Here is a 25,541-nt window from a genome sequence, read left to right on the forward strand (position 1 = left end):
ATAAGTCTACTAAGAACCAAAGAAGACATGAAGAGACAGAAAATACCATCTCTTCTCATCTATTTATTTTACGTAGGTGCTACACTTTGGGGTAAGTTTTAGCTCTATTGTTTATTTAATATGATAAAGAAGACAATTATTACTAATTTTTTAATAGGGGGGAAATAATTAATTCAAACACTGCTTATTAATGGTGAAGAATTGATTTGGGGCAAGTAAGACACTCCTGAAGCACAAGATGACTGGAAGAGGGCTGCATGGGTGGCTGTGGCCATTGAGCATGTTGAGCACCCAAGCTATTACCTCCCAAATTTTCTGCTCTGCAGCTTGGCTGGTGGAGTGTGTCGTGTGACTGCTCAGCAGGCATTAATTGTCAGTTTGTACTAAAAATGGTTTGAAGTACATTGCTTGAATTTGCACTGGGATGGCTGAGGAAAAGTCATTGGATTACCCTGCTAGCTGAACTGGAGAGAGCATCAAAATTTCTGAGAAGATGGCTGCAGGTGGACACTGGCCACCAGCCTAACAGGTTGTGCTGCCTACCAGAGCATTTTTTTGTCAGGGATAAGGAGGGGCAGAAATATATGTGCAGACTAGATTTAATGTAACTTATTCATTTTTACTTACGGGCTTTAGGTTTTACAGAACAGGAAACGGTAACAGGGCTGTTTTCCAAGGATTGCATCCTCCCTTGTCTTTTCCCACCTGGGAATGATGTAGTAATTTACTGGAAGAAAGGGGACAAAAATGTGCACAGCTACTACTATCAGAGGGATCAGCTGGAAAGACAAGACCCAGATTATAGACACAGAACGCACCTTTTCCATGAGAACATTCCTGGTGGAAACGCCTCCTTGAAACTTAGTAACGTGACCTTGACTGATGAGGGCCCTTATAGTTGCTATGTGGGAACACAGCAAACTAAAACAGAAGTGGAAGTCACACTGCGTGTAAGAGGTCAGTAAGACATCAAAAGTGCTTGGATCATGACAGTGGAAATGGGATTATACCAACAGATTTTCTTGTGTTATTTCTCACATGAAAACAAAATCCTCAAACCCAGTAGACCACCTTTTGGGCCTGATGGTGTTATCAAGCAATTCATTTTTTCTGGTGAAACGTTTTAATGTGAGTTGAAAAATTACAGTGCAACACTTGTTCTCATAACCTACTGCACTGTGATTTCTAAGGGGTAATTAGGTAGTACTCTTGAGGTTTAAAACATTATGTGGCTTGTCAGAACAGTACAGATCCTGGCATTGCCAGTAAGTAATGCTATGTTTTCTTCTGAAATCAATCACAGATTAAATTTTGTTCTCAGTTATGTTTATTCTTTCCAATGTTATTTCAAAAGAATGATCACTGCAAGGCAAAAAGGATTTTGAAAGTCGTAGGATTGATTTTTTTAAATTTTTTTTTTTTTAAAATCTACAGTTTCCTCTTATTATGCCCTGGAATACCAAAAGACAGACACAGAAAGGATGCTGAAGTGCTATGCCTTTCTCACTTATCCAGCACCACGTATATCTTGGGTACAAGGCAATACATCCATCCAAGAAACAGATCAGGAGGAAGCCAGGGATGGACTTCTCTATTCTCTTAGAAGTGACCAGAGCATTACAAACACGGCTGATCCTTACTACTGTCATATTCATCTCCCTCATGAAGAGTGGTCTGCTGAATGGACGATGCAAGGTAGGAATGGATGGAAGTCTCTTCCTGTATCGTTACTGAATGTCACAGCTGGCTTCAGAGCCAAATTAAACACAGTATTTCTGCAGTGGGGTGACATGGATGAGTGATGCAAAAGGATGTGCCTTCCTCTTTGAAACTCATCTGTTACAATTACAAGGCAGCATAAGTGCAAGAACTAGGGATAAGAAGCTCACACTTGTGTAAGTTAACTTTACTCTGAACATTTTTTCCATATGAGTTTCAAGAGGTGCAAAATAATAAAACTTTACACTCTACCAAGAAAAGAATGAACTCAGACAAAATAAATGAAAACCTTAGTGAACCTGGGGTTATATGAGTGAGGGGTAGTTTGCCTGCTGCTCTGGATGTATATGCTCCTTACTCAGTCCATCCCCTATCTTTAGCAAGAGAGTTTTCAGTACTGTTTGAGGCTTTCGTTGTACTTCACTTCTCCTGTACTGGGTTGAGTGCTGGGACTGCATGGGAGTGGAGAGCAGCAAGCTGGCATTTGAGCAAACAGCAGCTTGTTTTGTCAGTTAAGGAAAAACGGGGCTACGAAATTTCAAATCTCCATTTTTTCCTCCTCCTGAATTTCACTAGAAAGTCAGTTCAAGTAAATAACTGGTACTTTTCAACCTCTCCTGTTTCTTAAGAAGTACTTTTTAATTAGATCAAGAGCAATGCAAGAGCAATTCCCTTGTGGGATGTACGTGGCTGCTTCCATTGCCCTGATTTTCTTCTAAAGTGGACCCAGACACTCTCAGTTCCTAATCCCCTGTATATGCTTCAGAATAAGAGTGCAGTTTCTAATTTACGTACAGTATGGAAGCTTTCAAGTATGGCATCATAGTAGGTAACAAGTACACTGTGTCTATTTTGTTAATCTGTCCTTCTGATTCACAAGAGAAAAAGGTGTATTTCATTACACTTTTGTTTGCATCCATCCATCCTCTCAGTGGAACATTTGGAAAATATACTGCTTTGATTTTCCTTTTGTAATAGCGGTGTGGGGTACAGTGTTGTTTTGTTTTGTCCTCATGGTTTTCAACCCCACACCTCTGTTCATTCAGCCCCACACAGAGAAACCAAGCATGGTGGTACCATGTCAAAATAACATATTAGTTGCCTCTCTGGCAGCCTGCCAGCCACCACAGCTTCCTCTGTTTTTCCTTCCTTTGCAGCAGATCCCTGCTGTCAAATTGATAGTTGTGCTATGATATAGTTTGTCTTATGTTAGTATTTTACACATTAGCTATTAGTTCCACTTACCTGCTCTTTCCTTCCCTTTCCTTTTTTTTAAAGCTATTTATTAATTGTAAATGTTCCGCACAGACAGGTAAAGTACTTAGGTCCACCATAGCTGAAAGCTATTTCTAACTAAATACGATCTTTTTATTCTTTTAATTAAATGATGTTGTAAGTTTTACCCTTTTGCTTTAAATGTGTAGGTATTCGGTTAGTTGCATTTTTTCTCGGTGCCAAACATGGAATTTCAAGCTACTTTACACAGTAACTTAGACTAGGTTGCGTCACTTTTATTAATGAGCCCTCCCAATTAGAGGAGAAATAGGCACATGAAAACAAAATAATTTTCATAAGTATAACTAAATACCAATTAGATATTTTTATTTTTTTAATGTAAGATAGGTTTGCTTTTAAAATCTTCAGATGCTTCTAGAAGCCTACTGTGGCATTTGAATATGATATCAAAATAGTGAGATATGTTTTTATTGTCCACAATAGTATCAAACTTCATAAAAAAAAATCAGAAAATTTCTAAATAACCTTCACAGTCTTTTCCAAAAAACTTGCAGAGGATTCTTCAATTATCTGTTTCAGACCAACTGTCTAATGTGGAAGGAAATAGCACTGCAATTCCCTGTGAATACAACAGTAACACTGCAAACACTGAAGGTTTCAATGTTGTCTGGACATTTAACAGAAATGCAGTGAGTTCAGTCCTGGCCTCCTTCAATGGTACATCTCGCTCTTACCAGCCTCGAGTCCAGATTAACCAAACTGACTTTTCACTGATGTTGCATGATCTTACTCCAAATGACAGTGGAGAATATCTGTGTAATATTTCAACACCTCACTACACAAAACTTACCGTGACAACTTTGCAAGTTGGTAAGTTGCTACTCTTTCCATTTTGGAGAATGGGGACCAGTGAGGGGAATGCAGAGCCAAAGGGTCAATCAAAAATGAAAAATATATTGAGAAAAATTATCTTGTATAATAAATACAGGTGAAGAGATATTTTATTATTTTTGTTCCAGAACTAAGATGTATTTATTTAAAGACTTGCAGTTTCTTTTTTTTTCAGTCAGCAGCTTGTGGCAAAGGTCTCAAAACTGGTGGCTGCCTCAGTTGCCACTGATGGCTCTCAGAGCTGAGGGCATAGGGAAACTCTCAGTCATGTCCTAAATGCTCCACTAATAGCCGACAGAGTAGGTCCTTAAAGGTAGCAGGGAGATGAAGGGAGCCCCAAAGACGTGGTATCAATTTGCCTGCAGAAGTAATCTTGTAGAGGAGGGTGCACAGTTGTTATTTTCAAAGCTTTAATTCTATACAGGAGGCCTTTTTTAGATCTGGGGATATATATGCTTATATGCATGTCTGCATTTTTATGAACTGTAGTAAATTTCCAGCTGCGAAGTCTTAGTTACAGTTATTCCCTTGTCTCCAGTTTCAAGCAGACTTACTGATTATCTTTTCTATCTGTTGAAAACTCCTACCAAAGGTTAAAAAAAAAATTTACTCCCATTTTCTAAAATAGTGCAAATGAATTACAGATTTGTTCAAAAATAGTATGCTGTTTGGGATGCAGCCTCCTTAAATCCCAGTCCAAAGGGAGGAGGAAGAAAAACAATTCAAACAGTAGCACAAAGGCATTTTATGCAATTAAATACAATATAAAAGACTGAAAACTAATATAAGGCACCTCATTTGTGGTTTTTGTTTATTTTTTTAAGAAAGAAGAGAACTTGAAAGAAGTGAAAAAAAGAGGCGGCATAGCAGAAAAGAGTCTAGAATAAGGGATATTAACTGCATATTCTTGTATTCCTTTGTCCCCCCTTCACCATGATAGCTTAGTTTCAGTCTGAAAACTGGATGCAGGGTGTGTGTAAAGTGGCAGTGGCTATATGCAATCTGAAGGAGGGGAGTTAGAGAAAACAGTTAAGTCAGACAAACACGCTTCCTTGCAGCTTGAATTCCAGCATGCTTTTCCTTATCCTGTAAACCTAATATCGTGCCTCCGAAGTGGAGAGCATTGAAAACCTCCAAGGAGTTACACACTTATGAGCATGAGTCCATCAGTCTCCCTGTACATTTACTGGAGACAGACACATGCACGTACCTATCCAGGCCAAATATGATCTGGATCATCCTCTACAAATGCCTTTCTCTAGCTGCTCTCTGCAGATGGATCTTACAATAGCCATAGGTGATACAAATCCCCTCTTTAGCAGCTAAATTACTGTGCCACTCACAGAATTTTCCTACTTGTGGACCAGAAATACATTATACAGAACAGAGAAGACACTTACCAGAGAGATTAGCATCTTTGTGGCAGCACAGGCTGAAAGCAGGTAAGCAGATAGAGACAGTAGGTCACAAGGGAGCAAGCTAGATCAGTATGTTGGATAGGGGTCATAGCACAGCAGCTGCTCAACCATCAAAAGATTTCCAAGCGCCACTGAATAGGAGACTTTAAAAGGGAAAAGTAAGATGAATTTGCAGTCATTTTGGAGGCCTTCTCCTGTGTAAAGAAAGGTTGCAGTTTAAAGCTGCTCTACCAGAGGAACAAAGATGTGAACATAGGTCGGCATGTGGGGACAGAGCTGAGCAAAAGGCAATGAGTAGATTAAATGCTCTGTTTTGGCAGTTCTCAGTTTTGAACTGTTTGCTAGCCATCCTGAGGAAGTTTCCAGTGGTGTGCAGATTTTTCAAATTCTTTGGATGAGACACAGCAGTGGAAAGGAAGCCTGAAGTAGAAAAATCATACTTAAAGGAATGAGTCCTCTGGGTCTGAGTGTTCTCATGTTGTTGAAATTGACTGGAGTAATGAGATGATTGGTGCCGTGCAGAGGTTTCTGTTAGATGGGCTTTTATCTCCTGTGGAATCTTGTTACCACCCACCTGAGTATCTGCTGCTTCTTGTGCCACCTGGATTGCATGGTTGCATCATGAAGTTGGGAAACATTTCAGATGAAAGTTGCAAAGTTTTCGCAACAGAAATCATGAAATCTGTGGTCTAGGCTGGGTTAACACTTACTGGGTTGTTCTGCTGGAGATCAGCAGTACCGTTAATGGCACCGAGCACTGCACCTGGAGACAGTGGTTACCATAGTGGGCAGTTGATTGTTTTTAAATGGGACTTATATTAAGAAGTCAACAAATCATATTACACCAGCATACATGGAATTTTATATCAGCACAGTTAAGTAAAATAGTCTGCTTTCAGCTATTCACACTTAAGTCATTAAAGTATCACTTTAAAAACTTATAGTATGGGTCAAGTAACTTGAACATTGTAGTATTAGTAACATCAAAGAGAAACTGAGACATTCTCCCAAAATCATAACTTTTAGATTATAAATAAGAGAAGAATCATAGCTTTGATATACTTATTGAACAATAGCGAACATTAATTTGCGATATAAAACACTTCTGTTAAACTTTTTGGAATTCGTATTTTTAAAGAACATTCAGGTAACACCACGCCCATTGTGCTAGGAGTGATCATTCCAGTGCTGGTAGCAGGAATCTGTTTGTGCATCTGGCTCAAGGTATGTACAATCAATAGGGGATTTATTTTTCAAGGTAATATTAAGCTTAAATCCAGATCTTGAATGTTTGACCAAAACATAAATCTTATTTTTATGGGTTAAAGCATGCAAAAAAGACTGAAAATGTAGGATTATAAGTCTCAGTGTAAATAAATTGTCTTCATTCTTCCTGTTTTCTATGCCCAGATGGCTCTTGTTGGTACATCTGTGCAATAGTGTTTTGGTTGTAACCATGTTAATATGACCTTCCCTTGACCAGATCCTCTCCTGTGCTCTGTAAAAGAATGAAAAAGTTGGTTACCCTTCACAAATACTTTCTGATAACTTGCTTTAAAAGCAATCAAACTGATTGGTTTTATCTCACTTGCGTTTAAGACCCAAAAAACCCCAAACCAAAACATGAAGTAAGTCCCTCAAACAATGCACATACCTAGTCTTAATTAGGGCTCAAATTACTATTCCAATCATATCCAATGTCAAAGCTCACCGAAACTTCAGTGTGAAAAGTTATACTACTTGCTTTGTTTAGGAGACTGTTGTAATTATATGGTGCCAGATCTGATCTCCCTACACATCACTCCTATTTACTAGCGTACAGCATCTTCTAAAGTGGATGCATTTTATTCTTGTACATTTGTAATAGGCTGGCTCTGTCTTACAGTATTCTGTTTCCTTCCTCTGCATTTGTGGGAGTATCCTTAAAAAATGAACTTTAGCTTATAGTCCTTGGGGTACATCTTTCTGTATCTGACAGTACATCCCTATCCATGGACCATACCTTCAAACTCCCTGAGCCTTAACGTTTTGTCATAGCCTGAATTTGATAGGCTTCAGGAGATGCTTTATGATGGTTACCATGAGGTTCAACAAGAACCCACCAGAACACAGCTCAATCTTTTTTCATTTTTCTCTCACTCAGACATTCACTTGCATGCTTCTTATTAGTCAATATTAATGCTAACATGCTTTAAAGATGATAACATACTTTTGAGGTGTGGCAGTTTAGTTTAAAGAATTTAAGCAAGATTCATTTATCTTGGGACCTGTTGAGACCTTCAACATATCATAATCAGAGGAAGTAGAACAGTTTACAGGTTAAGTCAGGTTACATTGATGGAGGACTAGATGGAAGAAACAGGAATGTTTCTGCCCTGTTATGTGAATGTTTATTTTACTCAGCTAATGTTAAAATCGAAAACACTGATTATCTTTACAGTCAATGATGTGTCCTGTTCTGTTCCCAATAGAGGATTAATTTTACACATCAGGAGCTCTTACAAACAGTTTTGTTTTCACTAGAAATGCAGAAGAAGAAGAAGAAGAAGAAGAAACCAACGAGCACCTTGACACACCGGAAATCCCTCTCTGCACAGACAGATGCTACTGAGATTGCTGCTGAAAAGAACAAAGAGTTCCTTCACCTCCTCTAATGAATCACACTAAGAGCCACATAGAACTATGACTATCTATCTGAGCAACAGTAACAAACAACTGAACTGATAGGAAAAAAACCCAAACAAGGCAATTGAGACTTGCATGTGAGGAGTCAGCATGAAAAAACTGGAACTTGAATATCCTAAAGGGACAATGAAGAAGTTTCCACAGAAGAAGATACAGTTTTGAGGGATTATTTTTTTTTCAGTATGAGGCAAAGAGAGAGCTTACTGTTTTGCACTTAATTTAGTGTTTTAAACAGAAACAACTTCCCTGTTTAAAAGTAGAAAAGATCTAAGAGAACATCCTTTTCTGAGCCACAGGCAGTCTTGATAGGACATGTCCCTCCACAGCATCTCCTATGTCTCTCCTGCAGCTGGTGAACAAAAGTCCTGGTAGTAGTAGTAGCTTCTAAACTGACTGTTCATATGAAAAAGTTTACTTTCTGCTCTCCTACAAAACTTGAGGGCTGTCCCCCTGCACAGGTTTCACTGAATTTCACTGAATTTTTTAGAGTTGGAAGGGACCATAAAGATCATCTAGTCCAACTCCCCTGCCGAAGCAGGATTGCCCAGAGCATGTCAGAGCATGTTACTCAGGACTGCATCCAGGCGGGTCTTGAAAATCTCCAAAGAAGGGGACTCCACAACCTCCCTGGGCAGCCTGTTCCAGGGCTCTGTCACCCTCACCGTAAAGAAGTTTCTTCTCATATTTGAGTGGAACCTCCTATGTTCCAGCTTGTGCCCGTTGCCCCTCATCCTCTCACTGACAACCACTGAAAAGAGTCTGGCTCCCTCCTCCTTCAACCCACCCTTCAGATACTTATAAGCATAGGTTTAATCTGTGCTGCTTTAACAATCTGCATATGAAATACATGAGGCTGTGAAGCATGACTGGATTTACCCTTGGTTTTGGTTTTGTCAGAGATCTGCCAATTAGGATTTGTTCCAACATAATGAAGTGGGCTGTTGGCAAATGTAATCTTTTATTGATCCCTGGGGCTTAGCAAAATAGAAATACAAAGAAATGAATGGAATACACTATACAGTCTTTTTGAATTTTCACTTGATGTTTATTTCTGTAAGTGCTTATTTTTTTCTACATCTGCTTTCAGTTGAGCCTGATTATATCAAGCATCTTCTTATGTCTGTCAGCTTGGACTGTACTTACTCCTCTTCATGAACCTGAAATGCAATTGAGAGAGTAAACAACTGTTAAAAATGGAACTGTTGAGGGAGTTTTAGAGTAAGTTCACAAGTAAATGACAAAAGCTTCTCTTCACTACTTCTTCTGCTCCCTGGTGTTTACTGGTGATACCAGTTTGTATCTGAAATAGACTAGCACCAGTCTAGCCAACCTTTGCCACCTTCAGCTAACAGTACAGGTTTCTTGTCCTTGTGCTAGAGAATATATCCCTTTGATAGCAGATGACTTTTATACAACCCTGTTTCAATAGGATGTGGTCATTTTGAATCACATACACTTCCCAGAGTTTCCAGGAACATGAGTACTAGTAGCAGTAGACAAGGTATTTCTAATGGTACACAATTAAAGTAGTATCTCCAGTGCCTTTCTCTCCACGAAGGAGATGTGTCATGACTTTTGGGACAGCACACGCTGCCTGGCCATGTTTCCTGACAGCTACTGCCATTACTGCCACAAGTTCCTTTTGGTGGAGATGACACCTCTGCGTGTACTGTTGAGCTTATCTTTTGACAGCACAATACTCTGCTTAAGCCAAAGCTGGAATTGGTGCTAGCAAACTAGCACCTGACTAACAAAAACAAGTATCTGCTTTTCTATTTGAGGCAGAAAGAGGGTACTCATAAGATACAGGGAATAAACAGCACTCTTAATAGCATTTAAAAAATAAATTACTCTTATGGTTTACCTATTTCAGTTGCTGTGTGATGCCATGGCTTTGTGAACTTATATATGAGTTTTTATTTTTTTTTGTAGGGCTGGAATAATTTAATGAACATTATGTGGAAATATTTTAAAAGCTGCAAAACTTTTTCTGAGCTCCAGTTACAGTACTGCTTCCATCATACATGTGAGAGACCAGATCTTCACGCAGTTTTAATGTAGCTCTGCTCTAGACAGTGGAGTTACAGCCATTTATATCAGTCAAAGGTGACTTTATTAGTCCAATATAAAAGCGGAAACTGGAGTGTTTCCTCCCACAGAACGGTGAATACAGATGAGAGAAGGAAGGTGTTGGGATCAAGTGTGATAAACAGAACAAAATTATACAGAAAGGTGGTTTTTTTTCCTTTTTCATGACTTGGGAGCTTCACCCCCATAAAACTTATATGGCATTAAGCATAGCAGTTTATGTTTGACTTGGAAATGAGATAGATAAAGCATTATCTTTCTATCATTGCTACAAGTAAAACAACCCCACTCTTACTTGCCCTGGTTGCCACAAGGCAAGCATAGACAAGCAAAGGTTTGCTTTCAGTGCCAGACCAAGTTCTTAGGCACCTTTTAGTTTCATCAATATTATTCTACTACCATTCTACTCAAGTGCAAAACACCACAAATATATTTCTAATGACTTCCCAGCACCTAAGTGACTAATCACTAATATTTTCTTTCCATCCAGCTCTTCAGATCAATACGAGTTCATTGAAAGAGCAATGTTAAAATGCCTGGCAATCTGCTAGTGCAGTAAACCCAAGGCTGTATTACATACATAGAAATCTACAACATCAAAGAGAGAAAAAGATAGAGCTTTTTAATATCCCTTGCAAAAAAAACCCCAAAATCACCAGTTCTGGACACCTCTGGCTGCTGAGCACAAAAGTTAAATGTTAACATCAAGAGGACAGAATTCATTTTGCCTAAACATCAGATTGCTGTTCTAAAGACTTACCTGAATGTTAAAATAAAGAGTAGATTAAAACTAAAAAATGTAGTAAACAAGAATTTATTCTAGTCCATGCTACTTTAAGAGATGTAACAGATCTTCCTGCACACATAGCATCCACTACTGTGTATTAAACAGTCACATGTATCTCATGTGGTGGAGCCATACCTTTTTCATGCCAATGTCTCTTGACTTGCTCCTCAGCTTATTAACTTGAGATTCAGCTATTTCAGCCCGTTCTTCAGCATCATCCAGATCATGTTGCTGTTTTCTGTACTTTGAAAGGTACAGGTTGGCTTGAGCTTCCTGGTAAGAGAAAGCAGTGCAGCTGATTTCCTCCTGTCCACATGAAACAAAGCTTTCCATTTCAAGTGGGATGGGAAGTGCTCAGCAAGACTATTTAACAGCTGTATGGGAACCAATTGCCTCCTGGAGAATTAAGATTGTTGTTTGCTACAGAGTAGATGTTTCCAGTGGCACTCTCCATGTTAGGTGATTTGGGAGGTTCTCAACATGCCGCCTGAGGGACTAGGAGGAAAAAATTCTTTCCTGTTCCTTCCCTTCCCCCCCTTCCCTTGCAAATTACACTGCAATCTTAAGATAAAATTGAATACCTTTTCTTAAATGTAATCCATACATATGCTACATATTTTATATAAATACATTTATACATACAGGGTTTATATGAATATAGCTATTAATACACACTCAAAATGTGTATTTGTAATAAAAGATTCTGTGGATTAAAGATTGTGGGTTTAGGACAATACATTTCTCAAAGGTAAAAGAACCCAAATAATTACTTACAGCTTCTTCTGCTTGGTGCTTGTAGCTCTTCACTTTTAATTGTAGCTTGTCAATCAGATCCTGCATCCTGGCCAGATTCTTCTTATCTTCCTCTGACTGCATCAAAACACCATTAATTGGGTTGAGAGTGTAAAAAGGCCTAATGCATCTTCCACAATGAAATAGGTATGGCTGCCATATATATAATATTAGAAACATATAGTTCAAAATACAAACAAGCCGTATTGTGATCATTCTGAGTATAGATGAGAAAACTTCTATAGTTTGATTGAAGATGTATGTAAGCTTGGAGGCTGAGGAATAAAGACAGTACCCTCCCCATTCATATGTATGTAAATACAGATACATATAAACACGGATATATACATGCACACACTTACAGAGGTATACACATAAATACACACAGAGTTCCTTACTCAGGGGTGAGGAGCACTCCTATTATTTAGTGAAACAGACTTATGGGCAGGCCTAAAAATATGTAATTTGCATACTGTAAAGTCTGTTTTGGAGGCATTTTTGGTAAAAGGAGCCAGGTTTAAGCTGTCACAATCCATAAGCAGAAGGACAACAATCTTCAGCCTCTCTCTGTTTTACTCTTAGTAAAACAACAGGTAGGAGGCTAAATGATCTCCTAAAGCAAAAGGATGGGATTATTTTAAGAATGCTGTTGAAAGCAAAATGATCAGTGCTCTGTGCTGAAGACCTTTTTTGGAAGATAAGCAGCAGCAGCAGCCGCCTTCAGGAAACCTGCGGGAGGCTCATGGCTGCTCAGCGATAGGTGACAGAGCCCTGGGACTGGGGAACCCTACACTGAGTGATGAATTAGAGTCAACCTAATCCTTCTGGCTCTTTTTAGCAACATCAGCACAGCTGAGAGACAGCTGGGCTCTTTCTTCTCTTGCAGTGTGAACAGTCATCTAATCCTGCTCCATATTAATACTGCACTAAAACTGTCCAGATCCCAGCAACAGAGGCTTTCTAACATTATTCACAGTGAGTCAGGCAAGATGATGGTTGCCCTAGGGAGAAGTTCCTCCTATCCCAAAAGCTTCCTGGGTAATATGCCATCCTTCATCCTTCACTGAAACACTGAGGCAATCTAAGACGCTGTTTGGGAGAACTCATTTCTTTCCAGTGACCTAGTGGTTACTTGAGTCCTCGGTGTACCTGGTAAGTCAGCTCTTTGATGCGTCTCTCAAACTTGCGGGCTCCTTTTTGGGCATCTGAATTGCGACGGAGTTCAGTCTCAAGTTCATTCTCCAGCTCACGAACCTGCAAACCAAGGAAAAGCCCTTGCTTTTATGCTACATATATATAAAGCAGCAGATAATTTAGTTGACAGTTCAAGAAATGCTCATTTTCTCAGCATCTCCAGAGTGTTGAATTTCAGGAAGAGATCAAAATGTAACCTTTCCATTCTGCTTTTCCATAAATGTATTTAAGCTGCACCAGCAGTCAAAGATGCAGACGTATGCAAAGGTCAAAAAAGTTTAACTGAAGCAAGCATTGCAGAGACTTCTGGTTTTAGATGTTGTGTCTTTTTTTGGTTTTCATGTTTTTTTTAAATCAAGGGCTTGGTCATCTGCTATGCTACAACAGCTCATTGTAACTGCATGCCTCCACTCTGCACTTTGTGAAACAGAGGAAAGCGATCATAGTATCCTTATTGGCCCCTGTGAACTTACCAGGCAGCCCTAGGGCAACTACTTGGTCTCAGTTCTACAAGGCAGGAGATAGGGGTCCATAGTTTGATCACAAACTTACCCTGGATTCCAGTTTCTGGATCTGCTTCTTGCCACCTTTCAGGGCTATTTGTTCTGCTTCATCCAGTCGCTTTTGGAGATCTTTAATGGTTTGCTCCATGTTCTTCTTCATTCTCTCCAAGTGAGCACTAGTATCTTGCTCCTTTTTAAGCTCCTCGGCCATCATTGCTGCCTGAAAAACAACCACATTTTACAGCAGCTGTCTTATACTATTTAGTTATGTCTCAGAAGAAATAATGGGAGATTGATCTTGGATTATCCATTACTTGGATCATTCACTGTATCCAAAGCTCTAGAGAGTATCTTGTATGTGCATATCTTGCTTGGACAGAGAAAACACAAAGACAGAATAGCCTTGGAATCCTTTTTTCCCCTCCATGTTCTAATGCTGTGATTTAAGATTTTTCCCCCCATCTTTTTTTCCTTTCCTTTCCTTTCCTTTCCTTTCCTTTCCTTTCCTTTCCTTTCCTTTCCTTTCCTTTCCTTTCCTTTCCTTTCCTTTCCTTTCCTTTCCTTTCCTTTCCTTTCCTTTCCTTTCCTTTCCTTTCCTTTCCTTTCCTTTCCTTTCCTTTCCTTTCCTTTCCTTTCCTTTCCTTTCCTTTCCTTTCCTTTCCTTTCCTTTCCTTTCCTTTCCTTTCCTTTCCTTTCCTTTCCTTTTCCTTTCCTTTCCTTTCCTTTCCTTTCCTTTCCTTTCCTTTCCTTTCCTTTCCTTTCCTTTCCTTTCCTTTCCTTTCCTTTCCTTTCCTTTCCTTTCCTTTCCTTTCCTTTCCTTTCCTTTCCTTTCCTTTCCTTTCCTTTCCTTTCCTTTCCTTTCCTTTCCTTTCCTTTCCTTTCCTTTCCTTTCCTTTCCTTTCCTTTCCTTTCCTTTCCTTTCCTTTCCTTTCCTTTCCTTTCTTCATTTATAAAGCCTACAAATAAGCCTGTGCCATTCACTAGAGACATTTTACCTAGAACTTGTTCAATATCTGGTGTTTGGAGCTCTGGAAGGTAGTAGATTAAAACATCTGGCAGACAAATTTCCCTGCACAGCCATAGGTGAGAACTGCCTGAGCAGCTGTAACAGCCGAGCAGTTCCTGCAGTCTGTGCTGGGATGGGAAGCTCAATTTCAACATCTTACATAGTCCCTGGCAGTTCTGTAAGACATGGTAACAGGGGTGCCAATTAGCTCATTGCTGCTTCAGCATTTGTCCCTGCCACCAAGAGCCGTTTACTGATATTGTTCCCATCACTGAGCAGCCATTGGAAGACAGCAGTCATTGCAATCCAGGCTGGAGCTGAATCAAGGACACTCAGCATCTTCTCGCTGGCAGGCAGTAATAGTGCTGTCAGCTGAGAAGCAGGAAAGACCATGGTACAGGAATAGCTTTGTTCAGGCACTCCAGACGTGTAACTCACAGAAACCTGCAGTTTTAGCTTCCATTTTATCTGTTGGTATGAAGTGATACATCAGCTGAACTCTGAGGACATGAATTTCTCCAGGTCTGTGGGAAATGAAACTATACCTGCCCAAATTGTGTCTTCCCTAGGGGAAGAATGCACTCCATCTCTCCTCCGAGGATTTTAGGTCTTGTGTTTTTCCAATAGACACCTAGTTTTAGAGTACCTCATTTGGTATGCAGTAATTTTATTTCTCACATCAGACTCTATGTACGTCGGGAGACTGGTTAGCGCTAGTTCAGTCTAAACTGGTTTCGCCTATCCAGGTGTATGATTTACCTGATTCAAAGATTACATGACCTGAGACTTTGAGGATCAGTGGAAACTTCATTCTTGGGGCAAAACCCCCCAAACAAAACAACCAAAACTCAAACATCAGGAAGAAGTTCTTCCTCTCTTTTTACCTCTAGCCTCTTTTATTTTGTAGTTTCATCAGTTACCTTCAGATAACTGTGGAGTGCTTTGGATGTGTGAGCTTTGAAACAAGCACGGAAACGGTGACTCAGGAATCACTTACTTGGTTGTCCTAAGATATTGCAGTGCTGAAAAGAAGTGAGCAAGGACCCAGCCTACTTACATCTGTGATTGCTTTCTTGGCTTTTTCCTCTGCATTCCGGCACTCCTGGATCGATTCCTCCACTTCATTCTGCATCTGGGAAATGTCACCCTCCAACTTCTTCTTTTGATTGATCAGGCTTGTGTTCTTTTATTAAGTTTTCCCCAAAGGAACAGTGGAAAAAGAGGAAAAGTAATGATTAGAGACATAACTTCTCTAAATACCATAGCACACCAAGGCTTACTGCTTTTTGCATCCTCTGTGTTACAGCAGTATTTGGGATGGGAGACCCAGGTATGTGGTAAGAGGTGGCCTTTACTATGTAGCTTACCTTCAGACTGAGGAAATATTGAAAATACTCTCAAAGCTGTAAATACTCAGCTTTTGATTCAGATAAAACAATAAGCCAGAGGTTGAAATAGAAGAATGAATAATGCAGTTCACCTTGGAAAACTAATGAGCCACAATAGGTTAGGTAGAGGTGATTAAGGCCCCATGTCATCAATGGGCTGGAGGAAACACTGCAAAACATTGCCAGCCTGTAGCACATTTTCATTTCCTTCTGACCATTATTTGTTGAAGAGAAGCTTTGGTTTTGCAGCAAAAATGCTGGTGTGTCAGGATATGCCCCTCCAAGACCATGCAAAAAATGCAGTGTGCATCGTGACAAAGTCCAAAGGCCTATCTTAATGAAGACCTGTAAGGTGATAGAGAGCACTTTGCTGCAGGGTAGTTTCCTGCCCTGCACAATACACCTATGGTTAGAACCCAGCCTCTGCAGTTTTTATTGCTGAGTAACATCAGCACCCTGCACAAGAACATGACCTGTGTCACTTATCCAAGGAAATGACTCACCATCCCAGCCACGGCTTAACTAAAGCAGAAAACTGGTTTTACAGCATGGAAGAAGGAAAAAAAAATAAAGTTTACTCTTGTTATCTTCCATCATCGCTCTTTCTGGAAACCATTTAAAGCAGTTGACTGAATGATCAATTCCAGATAACTCGAAGGGAATGAGGTGGCATATCTACAGAGTGACTTACTTCCTCCCCCTCATTTTCTGCCTTGAAGGAGAGGAAAGTGTGTCTGCCTTATGACAGCATGGAGAAACAGTGTCACTGCTTAATAGACAAAGCTCAGTTTAACCCAGTGAGTGAGAGAGCACAGAAAAAGCCAACCTGAGTATGAAGCAAGTTCACCCGTTCGGTGGCTTCCAGCAGCTCATGCTCTGCCAGCTTCCTTGCCCTTTCAGTCTGGTCCAGCAAAGCCCTCAGCTCATCCAGCTCCGACTGGAGAAGATTGTTCCTCCTATCAGAGACCGCCAGCTGCTCCTTCAGATCTTCATTAACATGTCCTGAGTCATCCAGCTGCACCTGAAGCTCCTATAACAAAACAGATGTTTGACTTTTTACCAATGCAGCTCCGTTTCAAGCTGCTCTGCTTACATAAGAGGACCCCGGATAGCATAGGTTGCATGGGACACACCTCAAGAATTTCAGTGCGTCTTTGTTGGAGGAAGGCTTCCTCCACACTGTAAGCTGAATAGCTTTGTGGTATGTGGTGCAACAGGGGAAAACCTGTGTGTTCAAATATGTCAGAGCTCACGGTTCTGCCCAAGGCAGAACTAGCTGCTTAGGCGTGGGAGAGGTGATGACTTAAAAGGTGTCTTAGCAAAGCACTTTTCTCTTTTCTTTTAAGCTATTATAAATGTTGAAGCAAACAACAAAGCTGAATATACACACACTCCTTGTACTCCAGCCAGCTGACTTGCTCTTCACTTTTAAAGGACTTGCAAGCTCACAAGAAAATCATAGGTTTTTAGTTCCTCATGCTGTAGCTCTCTGCCCCTTCAGGAGGCTGTAGCCAGCAAGGGTTTTATGACTGGATCTCATCCATCTTGTGTGCAAGTCTTGGAAGAAATCTGTATTTCAGTATTCTCTTATGCCAGACGTGATCACTAAGGGCTTTCCCCGCTCATCCTTGAGAGTAGTTTCTCTCTTAATTACCATCACCATGCTGTTTTGCTCTGCGCTAATGAAACCCAGCTTCCACCTACCACTGGGTGCTTGAGACTGACAGCTCTGAGTACCTTTATTTGTGTCTGCAAGACACGTGTTGACTTTGTTGCTTCTGCAGCATGCCTGTTAGCATGGCTGAGCTGGATTTCCATCTCGTTGAGGTCCCCTTCCATCTTCTTCTTCAGCCGGATGGCCTCATTTCTGCTCCGTGCTTCAGAATCAAGGGTGGACTGCAGTGAATCTATGGCGCGTTGCTGATTTCTCCTGAGAAGGACATAACCATTCTATGATTCTATGAATAGAGTCATTTTCCTTTCTGCACAGGAAATAGAACTACATGCAACAGTACTTCCTTTTCTGAAAGTGTCTCATTTCCAGAAATAGTATATTTCTGAATGACAAACGTAGTACAGGTTTCTAGTGCCTCGCTGCCATCTAAGTGGCTGGTGTGCTTCACACCCACAGCTAACTCCTGATCTGTAAGTCCCTATAGCATCCTTCTCCTGCATTTCCTTTGGCAACATTGGAGCAAGAAGTTCTCTCAGATCTCTTGTAAACTCAAGAAAGTACAGGTTGGAACCTAACAAGAAGCACTTCAAGCTTAGCAGTAACTCACCAAGATATTTACTGAAGCATTTACTGGGATGTTTTACATCTCAGCCATTTCATGAAGGCATTCGTGGAGAGGATTAATCAAACTGAAGGTAGGCAGCTGCATTCTAAGCTAACTACTCTGGTAGGTGTTCTTTATAGTAAATGGCATGTGTAAGCTACAATTTATTGTGTCTTAAAGTAGATGTTGAAAAACATTTTTTATGCTAATTATAAGGGGAATAATTCAGGAATAGAAATCTGTGTTATGGACATCTAAAGTCAGAAGAGATTAAGCCCACACAATTAGCAGCATGGTCACCCTGTGAAAGGCATCTTAGTGTCAATTTAAAGATGGCAAAACAGGTATAGCCAGGTGCTTAATTTTCTTGACTATAAAGTCAAATCCTACAATGAAAGATTTGCTCTCTTTCAACCAGAAGGTAACTCAAAGTACAGAATATGACTCACACAAGGAAACATTTATCTGGCCAAGTTTTGCTGATTGTGTAGTTCTGGGAAATCACCAAGTCAACAAGGAAAACCTTGAGGGCCTTATTGCTTCAGCAAGATACTGAACTGTGTCCCAGACTCCCAGGGAACACCACAGCATGTCTGCTAAACAACTTAGCAGCAAAACAGTCATAACAAAGCTGAGGCAGAAGACATGGATTAGGATAGTTTGTCCTGATATCTCTGTAATCCAGGCATCTGCAGGATATCAGAAAATAGTATCTGAAAGGGCTGAAACATTATTTGTTTTTGAAACAATTAAAATATCAATCCTTGTATCTACATTCACTAAAGTAAGCCTTGGACTTCCCCTTCCCTACACTTTACCAAGAAGCAATGACATAGGTCTTGGATTAATAGTGCTGCAACACTGACTAATTTAAGACCGGATTTTCTGAAGAACTGCATACACACATTGCTGAAAATCTGGCCCAGTGTAGCATCATTTTAAGAGTGTAAGTCTTCAGACTAGAGTTTGTGTTGGGTGGGAGGGGAGAGACAAAAGACATCATCCTCCTGTCATCTAATTGCTTGCCATTTTTCCTGTTTATCCCTTTCACCTGCAAGCTCCTCTTCTTTTTATAGTCATACTTTCTGTACCTCAGCAATTCTCACTGCTTACTCAAATGGTGTACACATAATGGTGAGCTCCTCACATCCTCCCACAATCAGTGTAGCTATAGCTGCATAAATTAACTAAATGCAGAGGTAAAGATTGTCTTCAGGTAACATAGGTTTGAGCACCACTGAGGTAGTACTGCTGATTTTGCCTGTGGTTCCCCTTGCAAGGGCAGCCATCCTAGAGGATTAGAAGAAGGCAGCTCACTAGACCTGCTTGTCTCCATACTGTAAACATATAAACTTGGCAGCCTTTGCTCTGCTGCGGCTTTGGTTATGCCAGTCAGTTGTGTTATGGCTGCTATGTGATATACGTGATAGACATGCATATGCTGGCAGAGGCTGAACTGACAGGAATATTTGAACTAAAAAATAGTAAGGTGGTAGGACTACCCTTTGGCAAATAATCAGGGCTGTCTTGGTTTCTAGTATGGACAGTATCTGCTTGTCCTGGTATTACTACCTGTGGTGCATTTGACTGGCTTGGGTCTTGAGAATATTTCTGGTCTTTTGAGATTTTCCCCTTAAAAATATGCTGCTTCCTGCACAGTACCTTATATTTTCCATTTCTTCCTCCTTTTCTGTCAGTTTCCTTTCAAACTCTGCTTTAAGCTGAGAAAGTTCAAGCTGAAAACGAAGGGTCTTACTTTCTTCATGCTCCAAAGCTCCCTGAAATAGAAAGCACCCAGAGCTTACAGTGCAAGAGTCCCTATTTTTTTATTTTTTCAAACCACAAACTGCTGCACAAAGACGATCCCTTCACACTTTTCTTCCCGTTCCCAATAGCACTGCTTCCTCCCTGCCTCTCCCTCTAGTCAAGGACATGAGTGGCTTACATAGCAAAACAATGCATTTATTTGCCTTCTAATGCAACTTGGCAGCTGGAAAACTCAGCAGCAAGCTCCTCAGAGGACAAATCGTCAAACAGGCTGCTGAGTAAAAAAAAACAAACCTTAGGCCCTGCCTGTGTGGTTTTGATATCAACAGACATTCCTCGCTCCACACCCTTGGAAATTCACCCACTTCCAAACACCCTCTGGAAATTCACGGGCTTGTAAGGGATAGGCAAAAGCTAAAGCAGGATTATTGTTGGGAGGGTGAAGGGGGCCACACTTTCCCCAGCTCACAGAGACGTCTCCAAATCATGAAGTGTTGAAAGCCTCCCAATTATACAACCTTATTAGGCAAAATGACTTCAAGGAAAGAAATAACAGACATCAGCTCTATATGACAAAATGTAAAAATACTCTGTCCGCTCTTTCCAATTAACATGAAGACAAGTCTATGAAACAAGGGAGATTTGTTCCTATGTCTTTGTTCTTACATTTCTCTCATATATGGAAGTCAAGAACTAAGCTGACAACAGCACGTAGTGAAATAACAGGGCCTCTGACTTCCAGGCTCAGTCATAAACCAGGCTCAGTGGCATTCTGTCTCCTTGTTGCTCACATCAAACAGGGAAGGAAAAACCAGAATTGAATACCATATATTTTGGAAGTGCTCTCTGAAGGGTAGAATTGTACAGGCTTAGCTATGCTTCTTGTGAGAGATGATGGAAACAGCATGGAGGTTCTGAAGACAAAGCTGTACAAAATCCTTGCTAATCTCTGGCCATCATGCAGCAGCTACAGGTCAGTCCAACACACACTTCATGCCAAGGAGTCACAATGTATAAAAGGGAACAGTACACAGAAGTACGGTGCCACCAGTCGTGACTGTCAGTGACCCAAATTCACAAGGAAGGGAGAAAATCTGCATTAAACCATTTCTTTCGCAATTAAAATAAGATACATCACCACTTTACTTTCGTTAGCTCCTAATATCACTGAGCTTTAGGAAGCCATTCCACACGGTCCAGGAAAGTAAAGTGTGCCCCTTAGATCCCACAAGTACTGATGTATTCTCTCTAGCAAGAGAAGTTTACTGACAGCATATAATCACTCTCCACATCTCAGAGCTGTGGAAGGCAGGCATGCTCTTTCCTCTGCTCTGATCACGACACCTGTTTGTTTGGCTGTGAAATCCCTGCAAAGTATAAAGCATCCTGTAACAGACAAAAGAAGTTGCACAGCAGTTAAGGTATTAACAGATCCGTGTCACTGGGTGATGCCCATTTTAGCAGATACTATTTGGAGTACAATTCAAAGGAAATGCAGCCTTCACTAAAAATCCCTTGCTATGTGCTGTGTTGCTTCTAGCCAGCAACGCCTACAACCCTTCTTAGCTCTGCAATGCACCACAGTTTCAAAAAAACTGACAACCAAGCCCTTTAAGTGAATAACCAGGATTTCCAGTTGGCTTGTTCCGTATTGTTGATCTGTTTCTGGAAACTGGGATGAGGCACCCCTCTTGGGTACATGCATACTTGTCACTGTAGAAATTAATGCAGTGATACTGAATGTCTTTGCCAAACTCCTATTGGGAGTCAAAGATTTTCTAAACGGCCTGTTTTCATTTGATTTCTGAGACTGCTACCATTTTTTTTTTTAAGCAGGTTGCAATATCCAACACAATATCTGAGACCTTATAAAATTTAAAGTCATCACAAGATTTGTTTTCTCTTATTCTCAAAAACAGGAAATGGTGAATTTGCTGTTGGAAACTAGACCCTAGAAATATCTGATAATGCTCAGCATAATGCTCAGAAGTTCCTGTTTCCTGTAAGACTGAAATATTCTATGCCGAAGTGAGCAAGGGCTGGATTTTCAGGAGGTGGGCAGAAGATTTCTGAGCTTCCTGAAAGGAAAAAACCCAAACCCAACAATAAAAAACCCAAACCTACAAGGCACCTCCTTTGAAAGGGCCTCCACTGATGATCTGAGACCTAACATCTCCAAAAGTCACCAGTCAGTCTTGAAAACACTGGCTAGCAAGGCCGGATGCAGAGACCTAACAATCAACACATTGGCTGTGTTGCTGAGAGGATGAAAAAGGAAGGAGAATAATGATAAAGACACCCTTTCCTCTTCCCTTGAGCTTTAGTTCCTTACTTCTGCTTCTTCCAGAGCCAGCTGAACTTCTGACTTCTCTTGTTCAACCTGTTTCTTGATTTTTTCTATTTCATGGAGGCTCTTGTTTCCTTCACTAATCTGATTGGTCAGATCAGAAATTTCCTCTGAAACAAAAAGGATGGACAGATTTAGTGACCAGAGTGCCCCAAACATACTGCAATTCACAGAGTATGAATACAGGACCCATACCTCAAACTGCTACCTCAAGGGCTCGTCTGTACACAAGTGCTGCCTTACTTTCAATTACAGCAACTTTTTTTACGTGACCAAGTTGAGGGCACACACTTTCTTGTAAATGCTTTTCGAAGTGGTCACGGCAGTTTAGTTTCTATCTGTTATCTGCAGGGTAGCAACACTACGCTCTGCTTTGGGAGCTATCTTGACTTCATCCACTGCACCTTTGTCAACTTTCTTGTTCCTCCCCTGAGACTGGCACCTCTGCCAGTGAGATTCATTGGCAGGTGAGCAAAGGGAAGCCTGCTCTCCTCTGGCCATAACAATTTCTGTGTTTAAAACTTTCATTGCCAGCATCAGTCAGTGTCTCCAAACAAATCAGAAAGTTAATCTCAAGGATGAGATAAATGCCTTTCCCCACAGCTGGTACAGGGCACCCGCATCCTGTCCAGTGGTGTGGATCTTGCACTGGACGTGGGTCCTGAATGTAGCCTACCTTGGAGGTTCTTGTTTTCCCGTTTCAACGTCTCCAGATGGTCCAGCGTCTCCTCATAGGCATTCTTCAGCTTGAAGAGCTCAGTGCTGAGGCCACGGGCCTCCTTCTGGGAAGCCTCCAGCTCAGCCTGTGATTCTTCGTACTTCTGCTTCCAGTCATTGATGATCTTGTCAAACCCACGCTGCTTCTTGTCCAGGGAGGCAGCTGCTGAGTTGGCCTTCTCCAGGTCAATCATCATGTCTTCCAGCTCATTCTGCAGCCTGTGCTTTGTCTTTTCCAGAGAAGAGCACTTGGCATTGGCCGCCTCGATTGCTTCCTCAGCTTCTTGCAGGCGAGCCGCAAGCTTCTTCCTACCAGGTAGGAAGAGACAGTGAAATGACGGAGTGCCACCACTGCCATGTTATCCAGAAAAACTGACACTAAAGCAGTACCCTCAATAAATCAGTTTTGAAATGGAAAATTGGGGGTGGGGTGGGGGGTGGGTGGACGGGACACAAGGGAAAGGGAGGGGAAAATCAAGCCTATAGAGAGAAGGGGCTATAATATGCAAAAAACTAGCTTAAATTATGAATGCTGACATACGGCAGATAATTTTGTGCATGTCTGCGTGTATGTGAATACTTGAAATTGAACTTTTGAACTCTCAAGCAGCAGCTTGCTACTTGCTAGTTGTAACCAGTATGAGCTGGTTGTAAATTTTGATAAGACCTGGTCTAAATGAAACCATCATGTTCCTCCAATTAAGAGACAGGAGACAGAACCACCAATTAGGAGGTTCATCACACCCTGGGCTTTTGTCATAGACTATTTAGATTGGGAAAACGGGGCTGGGAGTCCTGGCAAGAAGAGGTCCTGGAAAGAAAAGAGGGAACACAAAGAAGAATGTTAAAATGCTAGATAGAGAAAATACACTAGAAGTGGGGGAAGATCCTGCAGATCGGAGATGCACAAGGCAGATGCTGGAGATGCTCAGAGACCTTGCCCAACAACGCCTGAGACTGGTAACTGGGAGCAGCTGCACAGCATGAGCTAACATGACTTTCTGCCCTACCTTCCCAGGGCAGCCATCATCTCCCTGCTCGGAAGGGAAGTCAAGCCCAGGGAACGTAGCACTGGACTGGGACAAAGGAATTGAGTGTGTGAGATAAACAAGTCAGCTAATCTAATCTTCTTAGTTCTTAAACCCCAGAATCCACATCCACTACCCCATGGTCAAGGGCTCAACAGAAACATTGACATGCTCAAGCAATGAAAAGAACAGGACAGCCACAAATGACAGCAATGAACCAGAGGGATTTTTCCAACCGGATTGCCCTGTTTCCTTAGTGCTCTAACAAGTCCCAGGGAGGACAGTCTTGCCAGCCAAGGGCACGGAGCCCATGTAACCCACTTACTTGGCATCTTCTAGCTCCTCAGTTCTCTGAATGGCATCAGTCTCATACTTTGTTCTCCACTGTGCCACTTCAGCATTTCCCTTGGAGAGAGCCCGCTGCAGCTCTGCCTTGGCTTCTTGCTCCTCCTCATACTGCTCCCGCAAGAGATCACAGTCATGCCTGGCCGCTTGCAGGGCATGAGCCAGGGCATTTTTGGACTGCAGGGATAGAAAGGCCACAGCATTGCAGGGTTACCTCCAGTAAACCCAAACAAACAGCCCCTAGCAATTCAGACAGAGGCTTAAGCCTTTTTTCCTTCTTTCCTCTGGCCTTGATATTCCAGGTCAAGTGAGGTAAGAAGTGTTTGAAGTCATCCCTAACTGGTGATATGCTGAGGAAGCTATCAAGACCGAAGATAATCTAACACCTTTGGAGAAGCATCCAAACTTTTAAGACGCAAGATCTGAGATTTTGGCCATCCTACTGGCTAAGTTTTATTTAACAGTTATGGATGCTAATTATTTTCCCAAACTCTTCTCCTGTGATTTGCCTCAGTCAGGGGCAAGAACTTATATCCGTACAATTACCAGGAAGCATTCTCACTCCTATGTCTCCTTTCCTTTTTCCAGCCTTTTTTCCAGGCTACAAGTGAACATGAACAGTTTTCCCCTTCCATCTTAATGAATGGGACACAGTCAAAGCATTACCTTGGTTTCCTCTTCTAGCTGTCTCCTAAGTTCTTCAATCTGTTGTGTAAATGATGTTTTCCCCCGGGACAGCTGACTTATCAGTGACTCCTTCTCTTCAAGTTGTCTTACAAATTCACCTGTCACAGGATTTAACAAAAAAAAGTAAGATGATGACAAAGTCCCAGCCAAAATCAAAGTCCCACCTGGCCAATTCTGCTGAGGAAAAGAACTAACAGTGATTGTGGCTGACCTTTTGTGAAGCTGCTTATAAAGTTGTAACAATCAAACATTTCACTAGGATAGTTTTCCTTAGGGCTTTTGATTGTTTGTTGGGGGGGGTGTGTTTGGTGGGTTTTGTGGTTTTGGTTCGTTTTTTCAGTTTTTTGTTCTGCCAATACCTTGATTCATTAATTTTAGTTCAGCTCATGGATCAGACTAGACTGATGCTTACTTCCACGTGCAGTTGTAGCTGGTTTTATTTATACTTTTCTTCACTACTTTACATCATTTTTTCACAGACTTCTTTTCAGAGGGCTGCAAAGCACCCTGAGAACCTCCAAATGACCAGCATACGGAACAGACGGATACATAAGCAAAGCTTCATTTATCACAAGAAGGGCGTCACTGCAGGGTGGAAACTGCAGCCTTATAGGAGTACATAGAACTAACAAGAAAACATGCAGGAAATCAAACATATGTCTTT

At 41.1% G+C, this 25,541-nt stretch overlaps 2 protein-coding genes across 2 annotated transcripts in view; one reads left to right on the forward strand and one right to left on the reverse strand.

The window, feature by feature from the left end:
- Positions 1–25,500, forward strand: HHLA2 (HHLA2 member of B7 family). Its single transcript, XM_074156035.1, has 6 exons — positions 1–91; positions 637–957; positions 1,435–1,695; positions 3,535–3,825; positions 6,403–6,488; positions 25,357–25,500. Exons 1-6 carry the CDS (start codon positions 28–30, stop codon positions 25,498–25,500), a joined length of 1,167 nt encoding a protein of 388 aa, XP_074012136.1. The 5' UTR covers positions 1–27.
- The window catches only part of MYH15 (myosin heavy chain 15), a 50,367-nt gene continuing 32,462 nt past the window's right edge, over positions 7,637–25,541 (reverse strand). The window contains exons 31-43 of the mRNA XM_074156017.1: positions 24,857–24,975; positions 24,171–24,367; positions 22,777–23,126; positions 22,086–22,210; positions 19,649–19,764; positions 17,445–17,637; positions 16,534–16,737; positions 15,377–15,502; positions 13,363–13,533; positions 12,766–12,870; positions 11,599–11,694; positions 10,960–11,097; positions 7,637–9,106 (exon numbers count right to left, since the gene is read on the reverse strand). Of these exons, the coding sequence (XP_074012118.1) occupies positions 9,089–9,106; positions 10,960–11,097; positions 11,599–11,694; positions 12,766–12,870; positions 13,363–13,533; positions 15,377–15,502; positions 16,534–16,737; positions 17,445–17,637; positions 19,649–19,764; positions 22,086–22,210; positions 22,777–23,126; positions 24,171–24,367; positions 24,857–24,975 (1,958 nt within the window). The 3' untranslated portion in view covers positions 7,637–9,088. The remainder of the gene's footprint in view (positions 9,107–10,959; positions 11,098–11,598; positions 11,695–12,765; positions 12,871–13,362; positions 13,534–15,376; positions 15,503–16,533; positions 16,738–17,444; positions 17,638–19,648; positions 19,765–22,085; positions 22,211–22,776; positions 23,127–24,170; positions 24,368–24,856; positions 24,976–25,541) is intronic.

The sequence above is a fragment of the Numenius arquata genome, chromosome 1 (genome assembly GCF_964106895.1).
Source record: "Numenius arquata chromosome 1, bNumArq3.hap1.1, whole genome shotgun sequence".
In the NCBI taxonomy this organism is placed as follows: Eukaryota; Metazoa; Chordata; class Aves; order Charadriiformes; family Scolopacidae; genus Numenius; species Numenius arquata.